Source organism: Enoplosus armatus, chromosome 4, assembly GCF_043641665.1.
Source record: "Enoplosus armatus isolate fEnoArm2 chromosome 4, fEnoArm2.hap1, whole genome shotgun sequence".
Taxonomy (NCBI): domain Eukaryota; kingdom Metazoa; phylum Chordata; class Actinopteri; order Centrarchiformes; family Enoplosidae; genus Enoplosus; species Enoplosus armatus.
The window spans coordinates 14,439,027-14,465,155 of NC_092183.1; the positions used below are offsets into that span (position 1 = coordinate 14,439,027).

Below are 26,129 nucleotides of genomic sequence, written 5' to 3' on the forward strand. Positions count from 1 at the left end.
TTGTCTATTTATATTAATATTAGTTATCTATCATTGTATATGTACAATGTATATGATCACCATTAGCTAAATATTTGGCTCCTTTTTTAGCGCCAATTTTACTGAGTTACTTATAGAATTTAGATTTTAGCTAGATATTTGACTGTCCTCATAGAACAATGCATAACCATAACGTCATTGTAACACCCTCATGTTGCCATCCCATACATATATGTGCGTTTCTTGACAAGATACAAGATAAATAGACTTTGCACTATTCGAAACTAGTTTTGTGTGAGAAGCTTTTGTAAAACCAACGCATCTACTGATCTCTATATATATATATATTTTTTTTTTCTTTCTGATTCTCACCTCAGTTTGATTGAATTGAGTAAAATGCACATTACAACATGTTTTGGAAAAATAATGATGATTCCATTTTTATTTTTTATTATAAGAACATATACCATTTAATATATATATGAACTCTAGGTATAGAATTTGATTGTTTTACAATACACATTTAGAACTGGCCACAAAATAAAAATATCAGCTTTACAAACAAAGCAGCATCTGAATGAGAAAATGAATGAATGAATAAATAAATAAATACTTTGGCGAATAGATTTTACAATAAATTAAAGTAGTTTTTTTCCGACAGCAGTTAGCATTCACAACGAAACACCAATATTAAAAGCAATTCATCTTAACACATTCATAAACAACACTTGAAGACCAAATGAGTAAAGTTTTAGGCAATGAATGAACTGAGACCAACATTCGTGTTAATTTAAGGGATTAAAAGCATATATATTATATGTCCTCACAAAACTGCCAAAACATCAAAACAGTTTCCCTCATAACTTCAGGTCATTTGGAATTAATTTAGAAATTTTGTCATACATACCTTTAATTGTCATCTCTCTATTTAAGTTACTCTCACACTAAATAATCTGAATAACGGGGAACCACAAAACGTTTCCTTTGGTTACTGTGACTAAATGTTGTCACCGTCTCATCTGATCTTCCCTATTCGTAATCACATTCAAGCTGAAATTAACATTTGATTCAACAAACAAGCGCCAGACAATACAAGACAAAAATGAAGGTGAATAAACTGCACAATTTACAAAATATACAGTTGGTTCACAGGATATGGAAAAATAACTTCAGAAGACTATCAAATCAGGCTTGTTGCTTTATATAAATCTCCGCCCAGGCATCCATAAGTCACTTAAATATTAGGGTATGATTTTAAGTGTTGACATAATATTATCCTCATAAGTTGAACACATTTTTCTCTCAGTACAGTACAATTCACACATAACAAATAAAGACATAATATTTGGCAGACAAGACAGTTCAAGGACAATAAAAAACACTGCTGGATGCTAAATCACTGATGTGGTGCTAAAAGCTAAATTATTCTTAATGTTATAATGTGTGGACTGCAAGCCAGTGTTCTGAATCAGTCATCAGTGAAAATGTATTTGATTTTGGGGTGTTGTATTTAAAGAAAATGAAAAGTTTTCAGACATTCTTTCCTTCAATAAGGGATAGGACTACGGGGACAACCTGCTGATATATTTAAAGTTTAATCTAGACTTTGACTATTAAAATTATTATTATAAACTATTATCACAATGTATTTTTCCTCATAAATATAGTCTCTGGTTGAATTCAGCTCTGCATTTTGGTTTGAGATGTGTCACTAAAACCATCCTTATCTCAAAATATTAAGTGCACTCGGATTAAGATCGACACTTAAGGGATTTCTGACAAAAAATATTTAGAAATTAGAGAAATAGTTTTCCAGATACGTTTGTTTTCACTTGAACATACTGACAAATATGAAGCATAATATTCTCATACACGTGTTGACAACACAAACTACATCGTGGATACAGTCAATAAGGCTCATAGCAGCAAACTGTGATTGTAAAGGCTTTGTGTGCGTGTGTGTGTGTGTGTGTGTGTGTGTGTGTGTGTGTGTGTGTGTGCAAGAACGTGTGTGCTCACATGCGTTTCACTCTTGTGCTGCTACAGCCGTTCACACTTTACTTGGAAGGAGATGAACAGCGTGATCACTTGTTCTCTATCAGCATCTGCACCTTGCACACCAGATCTCTGGCCAGGGTCAAAATCTGCTTTATGTTGTGGTGCTCAGCCATTTCTGAAAGAACAAGAAACATGTATGTTTAATTTTACAAGGAAATTATCTTTCAAATACCCTGCTACAGGTTCGCGTAGAGTAAACTCATCTCTAATGTGTAAAATCAGTGGAGGATCAGAGAGGATGTGTCTGTGAACGTCAGCTGTTTTACCGTTGAAGAACTTAATGATGTCAGTGAAGTCCATGTTGTTCTCCAGGATGATGTCCCTGTAGATCTCCACCAGCGCCAGGGCAATGAAGAGGACAAAGTGACTGGAAGAGGCGTACTTGGCCGCCCAGATGGTTTCCCAGACTGCGAACACGTCATCGTACACCAGCTCTGGAAGACAAAGCACATGAAGAAACAGGAGTTGAACCACCCCAGTGTTTGAGGGCTCGGATGGGAGGCGAGTTTGGAGGAAGCGACGTTATCGGTGGAGAGAGGTAAGAGTGGAAGCAGGTGTCTGCTGGGGTGGGAGAAAGGATGTACTGAAATATGCTGGTGAGAAAGTTTACAGAAAACAAGATAGTCCATGGATGAATCTTCAGTATAAAGCATAATTAAATATAACACCCATCCATGCAGCAGTTCATGCCAATTATTTCATAAGCAACTCCCAGGAATGGTTTTCCAGAAATATAACTTCTAAATCCTTTCCAATAACTACATCTCTTGTTAGCAAGCTGCCAAGTGGTTTGGCATTTTATCCAGTGAATCTCCCACTCCTCTAATTGGCACAAACTCTCTCGCACTCTTTACCTCGCTTGAAGTCGAGGAGAAACCAGCGGTAGCAGAAGTAGAAGTGGGTGTAGTCTCCGTTCTGGTGCATCAGCTCAAACAGCTCAGAATCCAGGATCTATATACAGAGAGGGGATCAGAGGAGATTCAGGAGAAGATATAATGAGTTGTAGAGGAAAAATGTGGAAGAAGCGGGGTGTTTGTGGGAATTGAATGGTTTTAGTGGCTGCTCCAGTATGTGTAAAGACGTTACTGCTGCTGTGTCACCTGGATTAGAGAGCGCATGTTGGCAAAGTGAGTGTCCATAGCTCCTCCATGTGGAAAGTTTTGATTCATTCTCTTCATGAGCTCGGTGAAACAGCTGAAGGCCATGGCCTCTGAAAGGAGGAAACAAGAGAGCGGAAGCCCGAGTGAGAAAGCGAGTGGGCAAACTCTCTGTTGCTCCGTCGATAACTGTAAAAATACACCAAATGTCAGAGAGGAGGGAATATAAGAAGTGATTCAGAGAGTTGACTCACCGTCATCCAGAATGACTAGAAGTGGAGCCAGCAGATCACACATGCCCTGCACGTAACCGATGTCGAGGTGCCTCCAGATGTAGCTGAAATTATACAACGAAGAGATGTGAACTTATTTTTCCTGTTATAGACTTTGGCTACACAGACAATACTTGTTAGTCTGATCAGTTCATTGTTGGTTTTGGTCTTTTCATGGGATTTCTTGACAGTAAGAAACATAAATACTTAATGGAGCATCTATTTGATAAGTACAAGCACATTTATATTTCCAAAAATAGTTTCATATTCATACTGTCAGCCTTGAAAGGTAGGTAAGCTATTTTCCGTCTATATGAAGGTAAAATTAGCATGTTTTCTTTGTTACATCCCCGAAGCTGTCGGTGTTTTACCTGCACATGATGTTGCGCAGTTTCTCCAGATTGGCAGGAGTAAAGTACCAATAGTTTCTGTCACAGCGCTGGACATCCTTTTCAATGCGGTGCAGATTCAATGTGTACAAGTCCAAAAGCTCTTGCTGAAACAAACAAAACAATAAATAAATGAATAAATAGAACAAGCTCATTATAGGGTTGATTTTCTTGAGTATAAATTCATTTGAACTCTTAAAAAAAAGTGTGCATACAGAGAAGGTACTCCCGGCAGATTCTTGGGAAGTTGCTTCAGTCTTGGTGTTTTCAGATGCGGCCAGAGAGTCAAAGTTGGGGTAAAGGCTCTCCATCTCCGGCTCCTCGGACAGGATGGACTCGGTGGCCTCTGGGCTGGGCTTTCCCTGCTCCTCCTCCTGCCTCCCCTCCACGTGAGGGGCCGAGTCCTCAGAGAAAGACAATGCTTCACCACGCCCCTTCCTGCTCCAAGGCACCATGGAAACTTTGGCTTTGGGGATCTCCTCCATTTCTATGGCTGAGGGAGACTCATCGGATTCAGTCTGAGCCTCGTCTTTCTGAGAGGCAAAGTAGGCTTCTTTTGCTCTTGAGACCCCAGTGTCTGCTGGGAAAACCAGGTTCTTTTCAACTGCAGGAGCCACGGGATCTACGGATATATTTTCTTTCCTTTCCGCCAGTAAAACCTCTTGTGGTTTACTTGTCTTTGATTCGTCCATTTCCTTCGTCTTTTCCACATTTGTTTCTGCAGTTTTCTGGAGCTTTGATGTTCCCTTAATTCTCACATCTACTTCTTTTGTAATACTTTGCTCAACGAGTTCTCCTTTGGATTCTGTTGCAGCTGCTGAGGCCATCACAGTATCCTCATCGGACACTTCTTTTTCTGATGTAATTCCTTTAATGTCTGCCGGGGCATCCAGGTCTTTATCTTCACGCTTGAGCCCATCTGTTTTAATTGCTCCAGACTCCTCAACAGTTTGGTGTGTTTTGGGTTGCAGACTTGTCTCTTTGTTGGCCTTCACCAGTGCCTCCTCCAATGGCTGGATCATGTTGTCACCTGTCACCTCAGTCTTGGTACTTTCTGCAGCTTTCTCCTCCTCCTCCTCCTCCTCCTCTTTGTCCCTCACGTTACCTTTCACTCGGCTGTCCATGCTCTCTGTCAGACCTTCGCTCTCTACCCCTGCAGGTTTGACGGGGCTCTGTGGCACCTGAGGGACAGCTGCAGATCTCGGGGTTGTATCAGGTACAGCACTGTCTTCTGTGCTGAGTGAGCCGTCCGACAGGCCGGAGGTGACAGAGAAGTTGCGGGAGGAGGGATGTCCAGAGTCAGGAGAGCTTGTCCCGTTCTGCAGAGCTCCATTGGGCATCTTTGGCGCTTGTTTGGCCTCTTCGTTCTTGGGCTCCGTCTCGATTTGGTCCACCTCCTCCACGGACTCAAACACCTGAAAGAACAAGCCAAAGGGAAGCAGGCTACTCCAGGGGAAGGGATGGGAGGATGTAAACAACTAGCAGGAGAAATAATGCAGGGATGAGGAATATTGGTTCAAAAAGTAGAGATCACATGCATTACTTTAGTCATACATGTGTGTGAGACATGTGTCATAAAAGATCAGGATGTTAGCGTTTTAAAAAATGTAACAGAAGTGCTGTTTAGTTTGTTTGAAAGACCATTTTTAATAGACCATCTATACATATGGTGAGTTTGATACCTGTGTGCTGCTGCTGGAGTCACTCTGCAGGCGAGCCAGACTCTGCCTGTCTGAGCTCTGGGAAGAATGGGACTGCAAGATATTATAATATAACAATATTTTTTATTGATACAGTCTGGTGGTACGTCAGCTCATGTGCTGTGCTCACATCAAAGGGATACTCCGGTGATTTAGTATTGCACTTTTGTTAACTTGCAGTAAAAAGAATGGTATGTTCCTAGCTTGGGTCAAGCTCCAAAAATGCTGGATTCTACATTTCCCATAATGCAACTTTAGTAAATACCTTTGTCTTTAAAATATGTCTTTTATAATGCTGATTCTTAAAAATAGAACTCCAGAGCTATGGACGTTTTCATAAACTGAGTCAACTGACCTTTACTTGTAAAATTGGCCACATTTATCTTAATCTTACAGTACTGATTGAGGACACAGCATAACAACATAAACAGCTGATTCCTTTTCAGAGTGTCAGGCTACATGTGTGCACAGCTTCTAACTCTGAATATAAGTGTGTATTAGTGCTTCACCTCATTGCTGATGGTGGAGTCATGGTGGATCATCTTCTGACTGGGACTGTCCATGCTCGCTCCAGAGGAGCACTTTGCTAATGCTGCAGCATGCTGCTCCTTCTCCCTCTGGCGGACAATCTCCTCACAGCCGAGCCACTCGCGCATGGTCTGTTGGTAGCACACTCGGACCTGTTCATCCACCTGGGGCGAGGGGTGAGGGATCAAGGGTCAGTGGTTCAGGCGGAAACGGCTTTGGAAGCAAAACTATAATCGTGGAAACAACAAACCTCCTTCCTCTCAGCTTCTGACATTCCAAACTGATAATGACCCAGCAGGAAAGGCCACACCTCTTTACGCAGCGAGGCTTCCACACCGCCGAAGTAGACCAGACGAAGCAGCTCCTTCTCCTCGTATGCCTGAAGACACAAGACATACCTTCAGTCAACTCAGCGCTTGTCAGACTTGAAAAGACAATTATATCTCACTGTATGTTTTCAATAGTGTTTCAAAACAACGGCATTAACAACACGGCAGCCTGTAGACAGAGACATCACAATAGCTTTCAGTCTGTCAATGCAGGTAATGATTAATGCATCCAGGAGGGTGGCAGATGGGGAAGACTACAGGCACTGGTGCATCTCCCAACTGTCACTGTACAGTTTGTGTGTGGGGAAGATAAATGAAAATCACCTTCAGACGTAAGCTGAGATCAAAAACGTCTGTCCACAGCTGTTACTCAACCATGCTTAATTAAGCATTTACAGTAGAGCGTTCACTTGTGTCCTCCATATGTGTTCCATTTTGATACAGATGTACAGGTTTTATAAGGTAACTCAAAAGTAAATAGAGTAATTGATTTAAACAAAGAGTAAAAAAGTAATATTCATAAATTTAACCATTTGTCTTTTAGGCCCTCTGTCTCAAACTCGACCCACTAATCGTGAGAGTTGAAAGTGCAGGAAAAAGCAAACAAGTGGACCTTTTTTTGTCAACTAGTGTTTCCACAGTCAAGAATTAACTTTTTTCTCAGTAATTGCATCAGTTTACTGAGTGATATTACATTGGTATTATTCATAAAATAACACACCAGTTTTAAGAAAAGGTTTTGCTTCTAAAACATTTTTAAAACATATTTTTTAATGTTCAGGTCAAACGCTCCATGGCTCCAGGTAAATGTAACTAATGTCCAAATAAACTGAAGATGTGGACTTTGAGACTGGCAGGTCCATTAGTCATGCTTCATGTTGTGAGACTAATGGTGCAAGCCACATGATTAGCAGAGGATGAATATGGATGAGACAGAAGAGTGACAGAGTGAAAGAGAGAGCCTTGGAGTGGACGTGCATGCATGTGTGTGTGTGTGTGTGTGTGTGTGTGTGTGTGTGTGTGTGTGTGTGTGTGAACAGCATGCTGTCAGCAGCAATGTGAACTTTGTGTTGCAGTGCTGTGACACCAACGATGCTTACTGTGCAGTCCTGGAGGAACGTCTGCCACACGTCTGTGGTGAGCCCTTTGTAGGCATCGCGCGGCATGTCGGGCGCCACGATGGTGTGATTGACGAGGGCAGAGAGGTGTGTACGCACAGTGGACAGGTGACGGCAGTAGGCCAACCCTGGTTGACAATACAGTTAATTACTTAATGCCTCTGCAGATGTTAGTGGTAATTCAAATAAGGATATTATGTACTACTTCTTTAAACACATTTTCATCGTGAATGTGAATAGATACTGATAATAACACAATAACAAATCACTTACAGCCATAAAACGCCCGAGAGATGATCTGATACTTCATGTTGTCACACAGCAGCTTCAGAGGAGCCCTGCAGGAAGATACAGCACGGGGCATTTCACTTGTGTGTTACCTTGTCATTAAACTATCATTAAACTAATCATCTAGTGCATGAGAAGTTATTCATATTGTCCTGAATGTATGAGATACTGTATCTAATGTAGAGTTTATTAGAGTGTTGGGACTAACCTTTATCTTTCAAATGATAACCTACTGTGCTGCCATAAAGAACAAATTAGCCCACCGGCTTGCCCTCTTCCACAGCCTCCAACCATTTCATGTGCCTTACTTATCGCCTCATTTGCACATTCTCAGTCAGTGAAGTAAATGTCACATAATTGTCTTCAGGGTAATTGCTAGCTTCTTGTATCTTTGCTCCTTTCCCAGTTTCCCAGTTTTGTCTGTGTTTTTAATGATTTCTGGTTGCCACTAAGGGATGTCAGGTGCGTTTGTGTGTCTCTGCAGCCTTCAGCAGTTTTCCTGTCACCATCTAATACAACTCAGTCTAGCTTGAAATGTGTTTATCTCTCACCTCTCATGGTTACAGCCCTTGGGTGCTGCCCCATCAGAGAAGCTCCCCTGAGAACAAGAGGAACACGAGGACTTCCTGAGAGTGGGATGCCACATTGTAGCTCCCTGATCCATCAAGTCTGGTGGAGTCACTGCAACATGCACACGCACGTGCACACACACACAAACAGACTCCGTCATTGTCACTTAAAAAGCATTATGCTGCTCAGGCGTTCAAGAACAATTACATTTGCACTTTGATGATTCAAACCAACCGAGCTGGAAACATTTCACATGAGCAGAATTATGGTGATAAATTGTGATCTGCTGAAAGCACTTCAGAGCAGAATATGTTTGTGTTTGATTCCTGTTAGAGCAAAGACAAAGCATATTAACAAAAACATTTACGCAATCTGGAATTGATGCACAATTTGAAAGCATGAAGCCATCATGATCAATTACATTACTATAAAGAGAAGGATGAATTGAGCAAGAGCCTTTCTCAGTTCAGGAGCCATATTCGATAAATCAGTTGTCCACCCATCGGCTGTTAAAAAGGTGTGACAAGGTGGCGGCGAGTGGGAGGGGCTTTAATAACGGGACACATCAATAAACTTTGCCAAAGGCGCAGGACAGGCCAGGAGGATATTAGATGCAGGGAATTAAAGCAAGCTGACAGATGGACAGACAAGCCGAGGTGTGACAGTGTTACAGCTGCTTCCTGTGAGTGAGGGGGATTCTTCAGGACAGCTGCAGGACCTCTTGGGTACAACCAGGGTCCCTGTTTTGGAGGGGGACTGTCCATTCAGTTGGAGGGAGAGGGAGGAGGTCAGATGGGGAGGATGGGTTACAGTCACTGTAACAAAACAACGAGTAACATTCTTATAAAAAATGCAACGATCTGGAGAGGCCCGCTGGCGCATCTCATATTAATTTGCTTCACTGGGGGGAATCTCACCAAACTCCGACTGGCTATTTGGAAAGAGGATGCGGAAGACGTAGTCTGTGGCCTCATCCTCCTCCTTATCTGAGACCGAGTCTGAGGATCCAGATCCCTGAGGAACCCTCTTCCGCAGCTTAGGAAACACCTTCCCCTGCAATGGGAATATTGCTGTTATTAAACTAATACCAACAGCAAAAAAATGCACAACCATAAGAGCCCAACTAAGCCATCCATGTGAATTAAAGATGATGAGTGTCTGTGTGCTTAAGCCTATTAATAGTGGCTGAACATGCGTGGGTGGCTTTCATTATTCAGTTTAGCTGCAGATACAAAGCTACTCACAGTCCAACAAAAACATCCATTCATTAAAGTAGACAATTCTTGCGTGGTGGTGCAGAGAGAACATTAAGCCATGCATTCATCAGTATCACTCCAACCAATACTACAAGCAGGCAGTGCATCCAGTTCCAAATCCCACTGTCTTTTTTATTGATTTATTGACCAGATAAGGCTGATTTAGCGTTTTGGTGCTCTTTTGGTGTGTAATTTGTGTTCTGGATCTGAAGCCAGGGAGCGACCCCAAAGAAAGACGTCTTGTGCTGACCTTTCCCCTCTGGGACCAGAGCGGAGGGTCCAGCTGTCCGTGGGGAAGCAGGCCGTTCTCCAGGCAGGAGAGGAACTGGAGCAAGTGGCCTCCTCTGGGGAAATGAAGTGGAGGTCTTTGAATCCCATCCTGACTGACCAGCACCACCGTCCCCCCACTGTCAACTACAGGAGACGAACAGGATTTATTTGTTTAATTACTCATGATGACATTTTATATGACACTGATAATAAATGCAAACACTGAGGTAAAAGTGTGGTAAAACAGTAAAGAAGGTTTGTGTGGACCCACCTTGTTGATGACAGTGCAAGTAAACTATCTCTTCTAGAGGGATCGTCATGGCATAGTCCCAGTATACACTGAAAAACATTACATTAAATACAAAGTGAGTAAAATAACAACCCAGACTAGTCTTAGCACGCAGGGTGGATCACTAGCTAACAGTGAAAAACAAATCCATGGGGAATGTTAACGTATTATCTGTGCGAGTCGAAATCTCAAGGAACATTAACTTTGTGGCTAACAAAAGAAAGTGGTCAGGAGTGTGCTCACAGACGAGCAGGAGCTGAGCTGGCTAATGCAATAATCAATTCTTTTGGTGAGGGAAACCATGCACAGGCACAGGAACATAACATGGTTTGCTAGTTTGAGAGATGTCTGACAGTGTCTCAGTCAATAAACCATCTGCTGGCTGCTGGTGCGCTGAACAGAAGCCTCATCAGATCAGCTGCATACTGAGCCCCCGAGCCACACACAAACAGGCTGCATTATTCAGATTCAACACCTGAGTGTTACACAAATAGCAGAGAGACCAAGTAAAGAAATAAGTGTTTACATGTCTTTAAGGAAGCATATTCTTAATATGAGAGAGATTACTAATGTTATCAAACGAAAGGCTTTGTAGACAGACACAATCACCATAATCACAATCCATTTGCAGCTGGATCATTTTGCACCTGCGTTCATAGTCCAGGTCTCCAACAGAGCCGTTCATGAGCTGATTGGGTGTCCACTTCAGGGTCATGATGTCAGCATTCTGGTGCAGAGAGAGGTAACCTGGGATCGCCTCCATGTCATCCCTCTGAAACAACCACAAGGATGGATGTTTTCATTTGATGCAATTTGCGAGGACACTTCAGTATGTATAGGCCTGAAGAAGACTGTATTGTTGGTGGAGAAGGCAGCCTTGTGCATGCATTTACACTGACAACACACACTAACAAAGAAATAAATTGTTTTGTGAAAAAGAGATGATGAAAATATACAAAGAAAAACAAAACACATCCATGTGTTGCTATTTTAGAGCAAGTAGGTGACGTTTTGGATATTTAAGGCTGAAAGTATCTCTTGTAGCCTTTTGGAGATACATTACAGTTATTGCAGCATACTCATTAATTCTCCAGTTCAGAAAATATACTATCTGAATCAGTTGTTGCAGGTAGGATTTTGGTTTTATTAACCAGAGAGCATATTAGGCTCTTACACAGTGATCTGAGATGTATGGGATGACAGCACAATAGGCAGACTGCCATTTTGTTCAGAGCTTCAACTTGCGATGAAATCTTCCTGTGGTTTTAATGATACTGTTTATCTGTGACATTACTGTAAAATGGTAATAAAATTAATAACATTAATAAAATGTTCATATATCTATGAGTGATTAAGAAAATCAGACAGTTACCGGTTGTACGAGCACATTGTTTTTGCCGAACAGTAGGGTGACCCTGTTGTTTTGATGCAGGGACTCCACATAGTCACGAGCTGATGGCGAGGGGGAAGGGCGCTCATCCATGCTGCTGCTGGAGTGCCGCTTCTGGATCTGCACAACACAAAATATGTCAAATCGGATAATAAACATTGTAAACCAGTGCTTAAGTGATGACTATCTTTGCTGAATGAATTACAGCCGGTCAGCCACAGTACAGCCATTTGCCATGAATAAAAATGAGAAATAGAACATTCATTCATGTGCACCAATGCATCCTCCCTTGTTTCTGATGCCAAAGACCAGCCTACTTCAGGTTGGAATACACACATACAAATATACAGGTCCACGCAACTGTAAAGAGTATTGTGGTGTTGTAAATTCAGCCGAGTTGACCTGGTTCACTGATGACTTGAAGACTGAACACGTGTGAAGGTTTCAGATACACTCTGTTCTTTCTGCTGGGACGCGCTGTGCTTCACTTTACGCAGTAATCTCAGCAGATTGTCTTTAATCAGACAGGCAGCATCTCAGAGGGGAATGTAACTGATCAGACACACCACTAAAACTCTGCCTGCCTGCTAATACGCCAGAATAAATATATGCTACAGACATGTGAGATAAAACAAAAGGAGCCTGGCACTAATTCTGTATGATGATCTACTGTATTACCAGTTTTATTACTTACACACAGTGCAGGCCTCTTGGTGGGGGAATCCTGTCTGCAGTGGCCACCATGGATGCGATGTCTTTGCACCAACTCGTCAGCAGACGGGTCTGTCCAGAAGTGGTCAGCTGTCTTCATCTTTGTGTACTCCAAAGCACAAGGTCCAACTGTCACAATGAAGGTCAACAGTTTCATAGTGCAGATATAAGTTTCTGTTAACCAGTGATTGGCGTCGGGTTAACGTAAACACCAATGAGCACACTCAAAAGTAAAGGAACAGAAGGTCTATTCCTTTAGTGCCAAAAGGCATATTTTTCAGAGATGTACCATAACAGGCCTCAGATGGTTTACCTTTTGAGCCACCATGAAGGTACAAAGAATTTTATGGTTCCCAACCTTTTTGGCTTGTAACCCCTTAAAATAAGTTCTCTCAACTTGTGACCCCTCATTACAGGTTGCATAAGTCTACAGATGGTGGCAAGGTCAAAGAGTGATATGTTTTTTCCTGCTTTCCTGTCTTATTAATAAACTCACATCTTGTGACTCTCTTGGTCGGGAACCACTGCTTTAGGGGACAAAATGATACCAAGACAGCCGAATCTAAAGGTACATCTATTTGCTTCAGTCTACAACCTCCTCCTGTCAAAAATTGAAGTTAGCAGCAAACGAAACTGCAGCACTGGGGGAACTGGCTATTAGTACAAATTGGGAGAACAAAACAAATAAAGACTGTGATGCAATCTTGTATATGTTACTGGACCAGCAACAAGCTTTTGTACTGAAAAAAAACTAAGAAGATTACAGAAGATTACATTAAAAGACACAAATACTTATAATGTCACATATAATTACCTAACAAAGAGGCAAGGATAGGTCCGTCCACAGGGTCCATCAGAACAGCCTCTTTCTCGTAGTATTTACTGGAAGACAAATGTGAATTTTGAGGGGACATGAAGTTCTTGTAGCATACACAGTTGATCAGACTGTCTTTGGCCCTCCTCAACATACCAGCAGTTCTCCACCAGGTAGAGGACAATCTTGTCCAGCACCTTCTCAAACAGAGCGGTCCGGATCCACAGGTTCTTGACTCCCTGTGGGGTGAGGCTGGGCAGTCGGGGCATCTTGCGAAGGCTGTCTTGACTTTGCAAGCTTTGACTTCGTCTGCAGATGGAGAGAGTCCCACATTTTAATTCAAACTAAAGTGTTTTTTAATTTCCATTAAGTAAAACTGAATCTGCATGAAGCTAATGGCATCAGTGATTCATGAGTCATAAAAGCTTAAACACATGAATTATTTAGATGCTTTTCATCATAAAAAATAGCCCTTCAAGTAAGCAGACAGCCATTTGTTTTCAGCGCTTTCGCTTGCACAAGGCTTTGATGTACGCTTTGAAGTCTGCTGTGATGTGTGAGAACGAGCCGTGACGCGCGTGTCTCTCACTTTGTCTCGATGATCTGCTCGAGCTCCTGGGCCTTCCTACACAGCTCTTCAGCCGGGGCAAAGCTCTTCCCCACCTTCATGAAGAGCGCGGCTATCTTGTTGCTACGCAGAAAGCCTGCTGCTCGGCGCTTCAGCCCATGCAGAACACATGCCTCCACAGCAGCTGTGTGGACATAAACACAGGGATGGAAAAAATAAATTATACTCTCTACCAAAGTGCACTTTACTAACACTGTAAGCGAGAATAGCATGACAATAAAGGACATGAAAACCGATCAAAATAATAAATAATAATGAATAGCCAAAGCATAAAGAGAAAGTAACAGCCATATTTTGTAGCCCAAACAGCCTTCTATGGCACAAAATACAACATTAGCATACATTTGGAGTGTCTTTTTCTGACCTGAAATATTCGGCTCTTAACGCAATAAATTTGCTGGCCATAAAACCAAAACAATCTGCTGAAAGAGGGCTTTCACATTAAACAGACTTTGACCCATTGTTAATATAATTTTTTTGAATAGTACATCTTTAATTTGTAACACTTCAGCTATAAGATTTTGTGACATTGACACCTAAAGTGCCCCAATGCTAATTTGTTCCAAGAAATGCAGTTTTGTGGCACAAGTTATTTGTGTTACATGATAGCATGTCACACATCAGTTCAATCAATTCAATTAACTTTATTTCACCAGGATAATCCACTCAGTGTTAATACTGCTTTCCAGGGAGTCCCGAGTACGATATTAAAAACAAACCATAGCAACAATTCATTTGTGCACAACATGTGAGATGTCAAGTTAGTTTTGTCACCATCCGCACGTCTACTGTATTTATGTGTTTCATATTGTTTTATGAAGTGTATATATGTGTGCAGGCATATCGTTACACACCGTGCATTTAAATATGAAATGAAGCATGTGGCAACTGGTGCCATTTACACTTCTTATATCTTGAAAATGTGTCTGAATGAGACAATATTACTCAGTACTACAGTATATGAATCTGTATTCACTGTTTGCTGGGGTGCATATTTCCTCAAAGGATTTTCTAGGTGCAGAAAAAAACATTTTTTAATTAATTCATGCCTTCACGTAATCATCTTTCCATAAGCTGTAGTGGACACACAAGTCGATGACATGATGACACACTTGCACAATCACTCAACTGTGCATAAAAACAGACACCCCTCTTCTCTCTCAGGCCTACGTGGCAGCGCCTGGAGCTGTGTTGACATTTGGTTTCTCTTTCAGGACTAATCCTGTGGCTCTGTTCACATGGGGTCAGGGGGAATGCTGGGGTTGCCGTGGCAACCCCTGTTGATGGAGCGATCGAGCTCTGGGAGAGACGAGCGGAGGGAGGGGCGGCAGCAAACTCATCAGCATTGCGATCTATCTGTCTCCATCATCCCCACTCCTTCAAGCACAGCTTCTCTCCTGCCGCTCTGTAAATCTGTCACTTTCTCTGTCACTGCTGTTACTACGATCACTGTTAACAGGGTTTTACTTCAACCCAGGCAATAAAAGTGTCATCACAGCCATCAACTTTTAAATTAAAATGTCCTCATCGTCTTCTCTGCATCTGTTTCTTCTCCCTCTCTCTTCCTGCACTTTGCTCCTTATCTCTCTGTGCTGTATTTCTTTTTCTCCACATCATTATAAGGGCAAGAAGCTAAATGTCAGAACAAAGCGTAACATTAAAAAGGTCCCCAAATATAGTTCATCCTCCTTACTCTCTCATCATTTCTGCTAACTGGTCTCAGCTGGCAAAAGTGCAAAGACAGCGACTCCCAAACCTTTACACTTTTTGAGAGCTGCTGTCTATCCACCAAGCTACAGAGAAAATCCCCAGTGTGCCACCGTCTCTGCAGCTACGCACCTCTCTGAAATGAACAACGGCATCAGAGGCAGTGTTACAAACAACACTGTTTGTCAATTTGGAAATTTGTTTATCACAGTAGAGCACCTATAAATAAAACCATAGAGGGTTCCCGTATGTGACACAAGGCAGGGAGATGGAACCCGAAACTGTTGACTTTTTCACAACAAATTGAATATTTTATCTGAACCATTTTCCTACAACGATAATCACAAACAGCAGTTAAATGTGCTACGAAGAAAATGAGCATCATGTCAGTAGGATCAGTCCTGTGTGCAGTCCCTCCTGGTAAAAACAGATAACACAGTAAATTGCCTCTAATCATCCTGTATCTGTGGCAACTGAGTGCATTAAGAGACTCTCGGACAGTGACACACAGCCGACCAACACTTCACTCAGAGCAGAAACAAAAGGTTTTAATATGGACAGTGCTGAAAAGATTAGTCAATAAGTCGGTTAGTAGATCCACAGAATATAACCTTATGATGTTTTTGATCAATCCATCATTTGTGTTATTTATCTACTATGATTAAGACATATTAGCTGATTGCAGCTTCTGATATCTGAGCATTTGGAGCTTAGTGTCATTACATTGTATACTGCCGGGCTTTGGGGAGTTTTGACTGTAGTTCAGACAAAATAAGCAATGTTTAGACTGTGGAGTTAGGTATTATTATTTGACATTTCATAGACAGAATGATTAATCAGTTGATTGCTAAAATTAGCACTAGATTAATTAGCAATAAAAACAGCAATTAGCTGCAGACCAAAATAAGTATGATGCCTCACCACCAACTTAATTCACATAGTTTTGTAGATTATTATATTCCTTTTCAAAAAGAGCAAAAAGTTAATTTTTATCATGTCGTACAACATGTTATTTTCAATGCAATTTTTGTTTGGTTGAAGGAACAGTGTTGCACTTTGTGACAAGTAGATGTACAAGATGCACAAATTTACATCAATATGTCTAGCGCCACCATCAGGCAAATGTAGAGGTGACTTTTTGATAAGGTTGTTGTTGCTTCAGGGTGCATCTCTAAAGCCAAAATCAAAATCAGTGATTCACATCTGTGCACTGCTATCAAATTAGTCAGAGTAACTGAGCCATTTTAAAGAACTGTTTTGACCTCATGACTCATGATCGATGTACTGTAAGAAACGAGGACTCTAACACACGGGATCGCAGGGAGACAGAAAGAAAGTGTGATCTGTGAGTGGGTAAACTAAGGATTAACAATTAAATTAAGGAAATAAACAGAGCTTCTAATGTATCAATAAAACTACGGTTGCTTTTAGCTTTGTTGTGCTACTTTTCATCACATCCTGTCAACAGCGGCGTTTCGACACACATCCCCCCCACGGCGTCTACATTTCAGTATCTGCCTGGGCAGCTCATCAAAGTAGCCATGATGGTGGAGGCTAATTGCTCCCTGGTGAGCTGGCCAGGCTCCTCTCCCATCCTCCACTCACTCTCATCTCTAAACAGACCGCAGCTGAAAGAGGACATGTAGTAACAAGAGCCACTATAAGGATCACAGGAGGAGTCAGGAGGAGGAGGAATCTGGCTATCAACAAAACAGGGAGATGAGAGGGTCACCCTGAGAGGCTATATGTCCGCTGGGACGTCTGATAGTAGTAGAACAAAGATAATCCTCAGACCGACCAGCAGCTATTAAAACAGGCTATTAGATGATCCAGCGGATAACGTCCACACCGCAGGCCAAGAAAAGTGATGACACGCAGACATGAAAGCACTAATGGAAACACATAAGGCACATACAATCCCCACAACACTGACGTGTTATCATCCCACTGTAATAAATATCTGTGTTCTGTGACAAATCATTTTCATAACCCTCCAGGAGAAAAATAAAACTATAAAAAGAGACCTGGACTAAGCTGATCACTGGGTGGGACAGATGTCTAACATCATCTGGTTTACTACGTCTTCAAGCTGTGCTGCAAATTCCTTTCACACTGTGAAATCCAAATGAGTTATACTTGAGGACATCATGAGGTAGTGATTGTACCTCTAAGGACCAAAGAAGCACACAACATTGATTGCGTATTCTACATAACCTTGACTGCAGTAAGAAATTTGGGGTAACAACAGTATCTTGACTGTTGGTGAAACTGTGTCTTATGCTAACGCAGATTTTAACTTTCCTTTCTCACTATTTGTTACTTAATATAGTGGTGTTGCCCATTGCCACAATAAGTCTGTGAAATGTGCAATTACATTTTCACAACAATATAGAGCAGACAGACCTATAGAGACCCAACACTTTCTGCTTATATTTGTTGTGCATGTGGATCTCCTCGCACATGTTTACCCAGCAGTGCGACGAAGACAACTCATTTATTCGCACCAGTTTTCCACATGGTATTAAGAGTCTGTGTCAGGGGAGGGTTTCATCTTTGTTCACTTGTTTATACGATAAATACATTTTGTCACATTTCAATGGCTTTCTGAGAGCCTCATCATATCAGTAAAGAACAGTCTTTGTGTGCACATAAATAGTAAAAATATCACATTTTCTGCAAGCTGAGAGTCCCCAAATACATCCTGTTACTGATTACAGCTCTGGACTGAGCCAGACATCTGACAAGTGTGAGCGCCTGCATGTGGGCAGCGTGTTTCTCACTCTATTAGTGCCATTTGGAGGCAAGAACAATAACATTTGGTGAAATATTGAACTTTAAATGTCCTTTACTTCTATTTAACACTAATAATACACTTGCAAAAGTTATGTCGATGATGTGGCCCTTCACGTCACTCGGCCGACTGCTTGTGTTTAATGTGGCAGCTAAAATCCCATCTTCCTTCCTATTAAAGTCTTATGAAGTGAATATATTCTTGTTGTTGGACAAAAATCCTTATTATAGGAAAACTAATCCAATAATAAGGACCACCAACTTTACTCTATCTTCTCTGATGGAGTAAGACTGGTGTTTCCTCGTAACCTTGACTACTGCATGTAAATAACTGTAGGAAGTCTATGTCTTCAAGTGTTGCTTGTATATACTGTACACCTTACTGTTATGAATAATTCTGTACACAATTGATCGTTGGTAACTGTGAATAACTCTTCAGTTCTCAAGACGGCTGCATAGTGGAATTGTAAGTAAGGCAAAACCACAGGGTGCTGACTAAGGGGCTTAAACAGAACTTGAATCAACAGGAAGTAATTGGTGTAAAGTTAAGGAAAGCAATTCATGTAAATCACCAGGCTAAAATGAATCAGAAAATATGCCACCTCCAATATAGATATAAATAAATACAAATACTAGCATATTGTAAAGTGACAGAGGTAACTAAAGATAGAGCTTGCAAAATGTCACAGTAACAACATTAGGAACGGATTTCAATTTAAAAAACCCAGTCAGGCTCTTTTCAGTGTTGTAGAATTGTTCAACTGTGTGATTCATTTGTATGTTTGGTTACTCACCACAAAAGGACACAATATGGCTGCTATCCTCGTGAACAAATTTCCTGGTGACAGCTTCCTCCATGATCTGCTTCACCTGTCAATGACACATCAGATGCTGGATGACTCATTCATTAACATGCCACAACTGGCACACATCTGTGAGAGGCTTGTTGGTGAGAGTTTGACTGGGTGATACAAATATTTCAGAGAATAATTATGAGAATTTATACAACTAATGCCGGAGGTTAAAATGATGGCTGAGGAGAGTGCAGGGCTCTGGGGGTGAAGTGGGGTTGAAAAGTTAAGAGGAAGAAAAACACTGACACACTGGGACGAGTGCATGTTAAGTTGGTGGATGAGTCACCAGCTCTTATCCCAGGGACCTCTACTGGGAAATGTAAGCGGTACATTTGGGGGTGGGCGTGGTGGGGTTAAAGTGACTTTTCTGAACACTTCCTAATCCTCAGTGGGACCAATTGATTCTGTTGCGTCAAAGGCTGATGACATCCTATTCATGCAAACCCAACTTCTCTTTCAGAAGATGGAGAAGGCCAGGCGCACGTGCTCACAACGTAGCGCTCATTAGTTAGGTTTTTGTCGTCACAGCGATATGCCCCTCTCCCCGCTGACCTGACAACAGCCACAGACGACTGATAAATCAATCCCTCCGGTGGCTATGGAGACGTCCCCCTGTGTGGGCACAGCTCTGCAATCTACATGTGGAATATCAACCTCCGGACACAGCCACACTGATAGCTGTAATTTCCTGTTGAAATGAGTCTGTCCACAACGACCACGTTGCACTGCCAAGATCACTTTCTGCACAAACACACACACACACACACACACACACACACACACACACACACACAGCTATTTACTTCAGTAGTTGAGGTTCCTTCTGCTCTATAACCTTTTTTTTTTTCAATCTACACATTGATTCAATCCCTCTGTGGCATGAGCAAATCTTTTCTCTGTGAGGCAGCTCAGTGGTCGTGAAGCAGCCGGCTGTCTAACAATATTCGTTTTCATGGTTTCATATTTACAGCGTGATCATAAAATGTTCCAGGAGATAAAGTTCTGTCCTCCCCCCCTAGATTTTCCACTACGGCACAATTTTACCGACCAATCATTTTAATATCTAGTGTACTTACTGTACACAGATGGATTATAATACCTGTAACTTTCAGTGGTAGAAGATGTTTTGTGAAGTAATGTAGTGATTAAATGTAGAAAAGCCTCCATTTTCATTGTCTCCATTGTCATTCATAATAGATAAGTACCTCAAAATTGTACTTGAGTAAAGGCACAAGTTACTTTCCACCACTAGTAACTTTGTAATGTGATATCGATATATCATGATGCAGAACGTTTTCTGAAAATTGAATGAGTTAGCTATTTATAGATACTTTAAAAATAACCAAATAAGAATGTAATGCAGTAGCAAATATGTGAAAAACAAAAAACAAGCCACTTTATCAAAGTGATACTTAAAGTCCTATAAAACCAGAGATTTTGAAATGATAGCTACTTCATCTCGGCATAAATAGTATAGAAAAAATTCTACCATCTCACAGTATATAACATCATATTGCCCAACCCTACTTGTAAGTCTAAAATCGAGAGACTAAACACACACATGTAAAATCATACACATCCATGAGTCCATATTGAGTTCATTTAAAAAAAAGCAACACCTGAATGAAGGCAGAACAATAAAACAGACCAAGACCAAGATTTCTGATTTCACTGTGAGACACAAAACAACTTGTTTTTCTGTGATGGTGCTGAGAAAATTCTGCCCACTGAGCTCTGATTGCACCCTCACTGTAAAGATGAGGGCCTAAAACTGACTAATCTCTCACTTGTGAAAAAACTAAAAAAAGGTTTATAAAACACTTGGACAACAAATGCAGCCAGAACCCTGTCCCCATGAAAAAAATTATATTAAATAAAACCCTTCACTAATTAGACAAGTCATCATGCAAATTTGGCCTGTTTGCCTCAGTAGCATTGTTATCTTCAGCATCAACAGAAATGATTCATGCTGCCAACACGACAGAGACAGTGTCAGTCTGATGTGATGCACAACCGCTCTGCTCATGATCACACTTATATAAAAGCCTACATGCACACACACACGCACATATAAAACACAGGGGACTTGTATGCACCAGTTTTCTTTCTGAGTGCACCTGACATACAGAGACCTGATTGATTTGCCAACTTGAGGACGCAGACGTGTTTTCTCATCTCTCTCATCTGGGCTACAGATCAGGCCTCTGAGGAATTTAATACGGTGAAGTGTCTAAGCACAGACAACCTGCAGGTTTCTATGGAGACGGCACGTGTCGCACAGTGGATCACTTCCACCTAAGAAGATACGTCAACAACATTCATTCATCTCTGAAATAAACAAAAATGACTGCAGCTCCCCCAAATACAGTAACTAATAACATGTACTGAGCCGCCGTCAATTCACATAGTATGCACCTAGAGTCCTTGTGTGCTCATTTGGTATCAATAAAGTACCATTTAGAGTAGCCACATCTTCTAAAATGCCATCACAAAATATACTTTTTATATATATACTCTATACTCTACAGAGTAGACACAATGTGTGGGACGTGACAACGGTCATTAAACTTCTCGGTTATAGCAGCAAAGTCTGATGAATCTGCTCTAACTAATCACTGTAGCTTGAAGGCATCAGCCAGTGATAAAAGATCTTCAGAGTATTCCAATTAACTCCAGCAACAGCAGAGCCAAGAAATAAGAGCCAGAGAGAAAGCCCCATCCATTAACATCCACCCTTCATTATTCATCATCTCTGTGGCCACTGATGAATGAGTGGAGCACGCATGGGAAAAAAAAGAAGTAAAAACATTGTTGGTTATGTATGTTAATCCATGCATACAGAGCTACACTTCTGATTTAAAATTATGTATCGCAACTATGCATTTGAATTAAGACTTTATTATTGGAATATCAGTCTAATAATGACTACACAGACTTAAAAAGGCAGTGAACATGATTCTACCACAAAATGAATGTAGCCACAACACAGACTGCAGATATTGATCTTCCTCAGCAGATGGAGTTGACCACCTGTCGTGGAAATATAGATTCCATTTCCATTTTTTCTGAGCACTTTGAGGGCTTCTTGTCCATGTTGGTTTAACCTTGTGGTGAGATTGTTTTGTCAAGAGTCAAGAGTAAAGAGTGAACCTTAAGCCTCGACCTGACACATGCAGTATCACTCGAGGTTAAGGTGGACCATAAAGCTGCTGCATAGTTTTCTGATGTAAACAGAGAGAAGAGGCTCCACACTTATGGCCGCTTTATTACAAGTGGTGTACTATCTCGTACAAGCCGTGGTGTGTGTCAGACTATCTCTCTCAGTACAGCCATCTAATCCTATCTCATCCATACCAAAATCTGATTATGAATACATTCACCTAGAAAAAGGACAAAAACTGTACAACAGTCTCAGTGTAATAATCTCCATCAGTATCTATGACAACAACAATATTTGATGATTTGCCTGCAGCTTGTTCCTGCAGTATGAATGAACCCTGAATGTGTTCTATCAACATGCAGCCACAGTCGGAAAATCTCTATGAAGCAGAAAACACAGAACAAGACGGGTGGATTATCTTACACTCCGCTGCCTGAAACCTCATCCTGAGTAAGCACTCAGCCTTAAAAAAAAGCGAAACAGGAAAGTAAATGGTGCAGATCTCTGTGGCCAGTTGTCTAATAGTCTCTCTCTCCCGCTCTCTCTCTCGCTCTCCTTTAGCAAACACAGGTGTGTATTTGTGTTTGTGTGCATGTGTGATGTACAGAAAGACAGAGGGAGGAGCACAATTCAGAGCAAGATAAAGAGACAGGGACAGACTGAGAGGGCTTCTGTATCAAAGCTAAGGCAAATCAGAGATCTCGTTCAAACCAATTTTGTACCAGAAGGTAATTCTGCTGCCACAAACGTCCTGCGCCCTCTGGATAATGGCCCACATCCAGGTATATCTGAGCCTGGTGGCACATAACCAGCTGGACAAGGAGAGCGTGAGAACACATAGCATAGAGACACCATATGGTGTAACCCACACAGAGTAATAATAATCATAAACTAATGGGAAAATGGTACAAACAACATCTATTTTCCCTTTAAGGGGAATCTGAAAAGTGCCTACAAATAAAATAAAAAATCTTTGTTAACTCTAGATTAATGCTGATTTTCATGAAGTGCTATCTGTGAATAAAGTGAGCTATCATACTGTGCTGTTGGTCCATCATCAGACTCCACCAGGCTGCATTTGTAGTAAACAATGAGAGAGCCACTGTGAATGAATCGTGGCGAGGCCGTATCAGCACACAGGAGGCAGACAGGTTTAATCATGGGAAGGGTCTGGTCTCCACTGATAAGCCTGCAAACAGGACTCGGAGGAAAACAAATCAGACCAAAGTCTCTACATTCCTCCTTTCACAAGATCCAGGATGTGATTTTTTATCTTTCTTTCTTTGGCAGAAATAATGTCTTGTAATTTATGAGGCAATCTGAGATGATACTAATGAAATAAATCCATCAGTTGTTAACAGGAGGAGGTTAAAAAGGTTGTCTGGACTGGGGAAATCTCCTCCTTTCTGCTCCATTAAAACTGTTCCTTGAAAAATGTTCCTCTGCTTCAGTTGAGTTTTTTAGCAACCAAAAACCAACAATAGTAGAAGAGTTTATGCTATGCTGGGAACCTGAAGGGGATGAAGGTGTTTACTGTAAATGTGTAAATGTTAAGTGAGGTGTTTGATTTTGAGAAAACCTTCCCTGAACAAACAGTGAAACAAACAATGGAGTGACACACACAGCTGATATTCATCTATCTCCGATACAGTGGCTGTATTATAGTTAGTTAGTTTGAGGCTGAATTGGTTCAACTATAAATATTGAATCGCATTGCTGTTAATACTTGAATATGTCTCTATTATTATAATTCTGGGTTACAGTGGAGAGTTTTAGTTTCCTGCCAGATGCAGCAGCTGTTCCTATAAGTGTTTACTTAGATGAGATTAAACGATAAGGATCCCGAATTAAAACAGGCTTCACCACACAAACTAGTTCTTACATGGAAGTGATTATTAAGTATTTACACGCAGTAACGGTCAGGTGTAACTGTTGGGTAGCGTTAACAACCTGAAGCAACCGACAAAGCTAACGTTAGCTTCCTATAGTACAGTATATGACGTTAAGTTAGCCTGATTAGATAGAAGAATAAGTATGGCCGACATATCTGACCTGACACTTCATCAAAATGCCGTTAAATAATGATGTAAACCTTTATAAAATTGCACAGCTCACAAAATAACACAATGCAGTGACGTTACCTAAAATTACAAAATATTATGCCAATAACGTGACCTACGACAAAATAACGTTGGTTAGGTTAGCTTAATAGTATTTTTCCTTCTCACTCTCCTTCTACATTTATTGACATGTATGTTTATAAACGAAGTACAGATCCATACCTACATTTACAAAAGGATTGTCTGGTAAGTTAATATATGTCTTGACCTCCTGAAACGTTTATCTTACAGCTAGTGATACTACAGTGACTTCCTGTTTACCTAATTGATTGCTTTTGATTGGACGGCGCTATAGACGCCTCTTAGCATCCAATTTACATATTATAATAAAGTCTTTACTGAGGCATTTCTTGGGTTTTAATGGTGCAATCTGATTTACTAAACCACTAGTCTGAAACTAGCGATTTGTAAGAGTTTATGAAGGACTTAACACACAAACTTAGTTATGGTTTTACGATTAGCTGGTGCAACCCAGCCTGTGGTCTAAATGCAGCGGTCTACCAAGAATAAAAGCTCCTCTCCTGAATACTTTTGCTATGTTTGTAATTTTTGACAGCTACAATCCAAAAGTAGCCTACTGGACTTCAACCCTTCATGTCAGATGAACCCTATGGGTTTCACAAAATAAGATTAAGCGCAGCAGGCCCTAAAATGTGATATTAAGACAAAATAAGCTGGTCCAGAAAAGTGTTATTTAGCTGGCCTGGCTCTGCTTTGAACTTTCAGAATCTTTGAAGTTTTCTTCTAAAAAACTAAAAATTAGAAGAAGTTAACAAAACAGCATTACTCCTTCTCCAAATGGATGCTCGTGCAGCTTGAGTTTAGCATCTCAGCATCAGCACAATTAGCTTCAGTGAGAAATGATGACAGGCTTTATGTGACATTTCTAAACAGTCAATAACATGTCACTCATTAATGTCCTTTTCCAAATGTGTGGGACCTCTGAGAAGAAACCTCGCTCAAGAGTTGAATGTCAGACAGTTTAAATGGGAGTGACATTTAATTTCATCTCTGCTGAACTCTGGTCTTCTGTGTTACTGCAGAAACCTCAAACGATGATGAGTGACATGAAGGGTTGAAAACCAGCTGAACAAACCACCAGAGCTGCTTCCATATGCGTCTCCACTCATCACCATATAACTCATTACATTACACACACACACACACACACACACACACAGTTGTGTCTAATTGAAACTACCAAATGGCTTGGCAGAAGGCTGATGGTTTGCTCTGCCATAAACACCACAAACACTGACTACAGGCAATCTGTTTCCTTCATGCTGCTTCTTCTCCACCCGAATGATTACTGAGCTGCAGCACGAACACCCAAACAGAAAAAAGATTGTAATAAAAAAACACTTTAAAACCACTATCAGTATTCTAATATTTCATATCGGCTTGTTTTGTAATCTTCCCGAAGAGGTTGCGATTCAGAGGAGCATCCAAGCCATCTGTGTCAGGTGTCATCATCAGGAAGAGACAGAACACTGAGTACAGACACTAAAGTGACACCCAGTCTTTGTTAGGGATCCCCTTAGAAGCCTCCCTGTGTACAGTGTGAACTACACCGCTTCATACAAACCAACGTGTTTGTTTTTCCGACTCGATAACTGCTGAAAACACCCACCTCCTTCTTGACGGTGCGCAGCAGCCTCTGACGGGTCTCTGCCTCTGAAACACAGCACAAACAGTCCCACACAGGACATTTTTACAATTTGCCACAACTTCACTTATTCTATGTTGTATAAGAAGACAAAAAAAATGATGTTTCTTTTTTTTTTTGCTCCCACCTGCCATGATTGTTGCCAT

The 26,129-nt window shown here is 41.1% G+C and overlaps 1 protein-coding gene across 1 annotated transcript; it reads right to left on the reverse strand.

Annotated features, from left to right (window-relative positions):
* Positions 1 to 473: 473 nt before the first annotated feature.
* On the reverse strand, positions 474 to 26,129 carry sgsm1a (small G protein signaling modulator 1a). The gene is made up of 26 exons (XM_070903724.1): positions 26,111 to 26,129; positions 25,948 to 25,991; positions 18,978 to 19,053; positions 13,648 to 13,810; positions 13,215 to 13,367; positions 13,059 to 13,126; positions 12,228 to 12,373; positions 11,516 to 11,653; positions 10,791 to 10,915; positions 10,126 to 10,193; positions 9,835 to 9,998; positions 9,246 to 9,381; positions 9,000 to 9,143; positions 8,310 to 8,439; positions 7,744 to 7,808; positions 7,453 to 7,598; positions 6,274 to 6,402; positions 6,005 to 6,187; positions 5,478 to 5,549; positions 4,011 to 5,273; positions 3,778 to 3,902; positions 3,389 to 3,471; positions 3,138 to 3,247; positions 2,892 to 2,988; positions 2,304 to 2,471; positions 474 to 2,152 (listed from the first exon to the last, which is right to left on the reverse strand). The coding sequence occupies exons 1-26, from the start codon at positions 26,127 to 26,129 to the stop codon at positions 2,064 to 2,066; spliced, it is 4,104 nt and encodes a 1,367-aa protein (XP_070759825.1). The 3' UTR covers positions 474 to 2,063.

Coding starts and splice junctions, on each gene's coding strand:
- sgsm1a (XM_070903724.1), bottom strand. Junction 9,382..9,834: donor TCTGGTCCCAGAGGGGAAAG/GTCAGCACAAGA, acceptor TTCCCATTGCAG/GGGAAGGTGTTTCCTAAGCT. Junction 2,989..3,137: donor ACATGCGCTCTCTAATCCAG/GTGACACAGCAG, acceptor CTCTGTATATAG/ATCCTGGATTCTGAGCTGTT.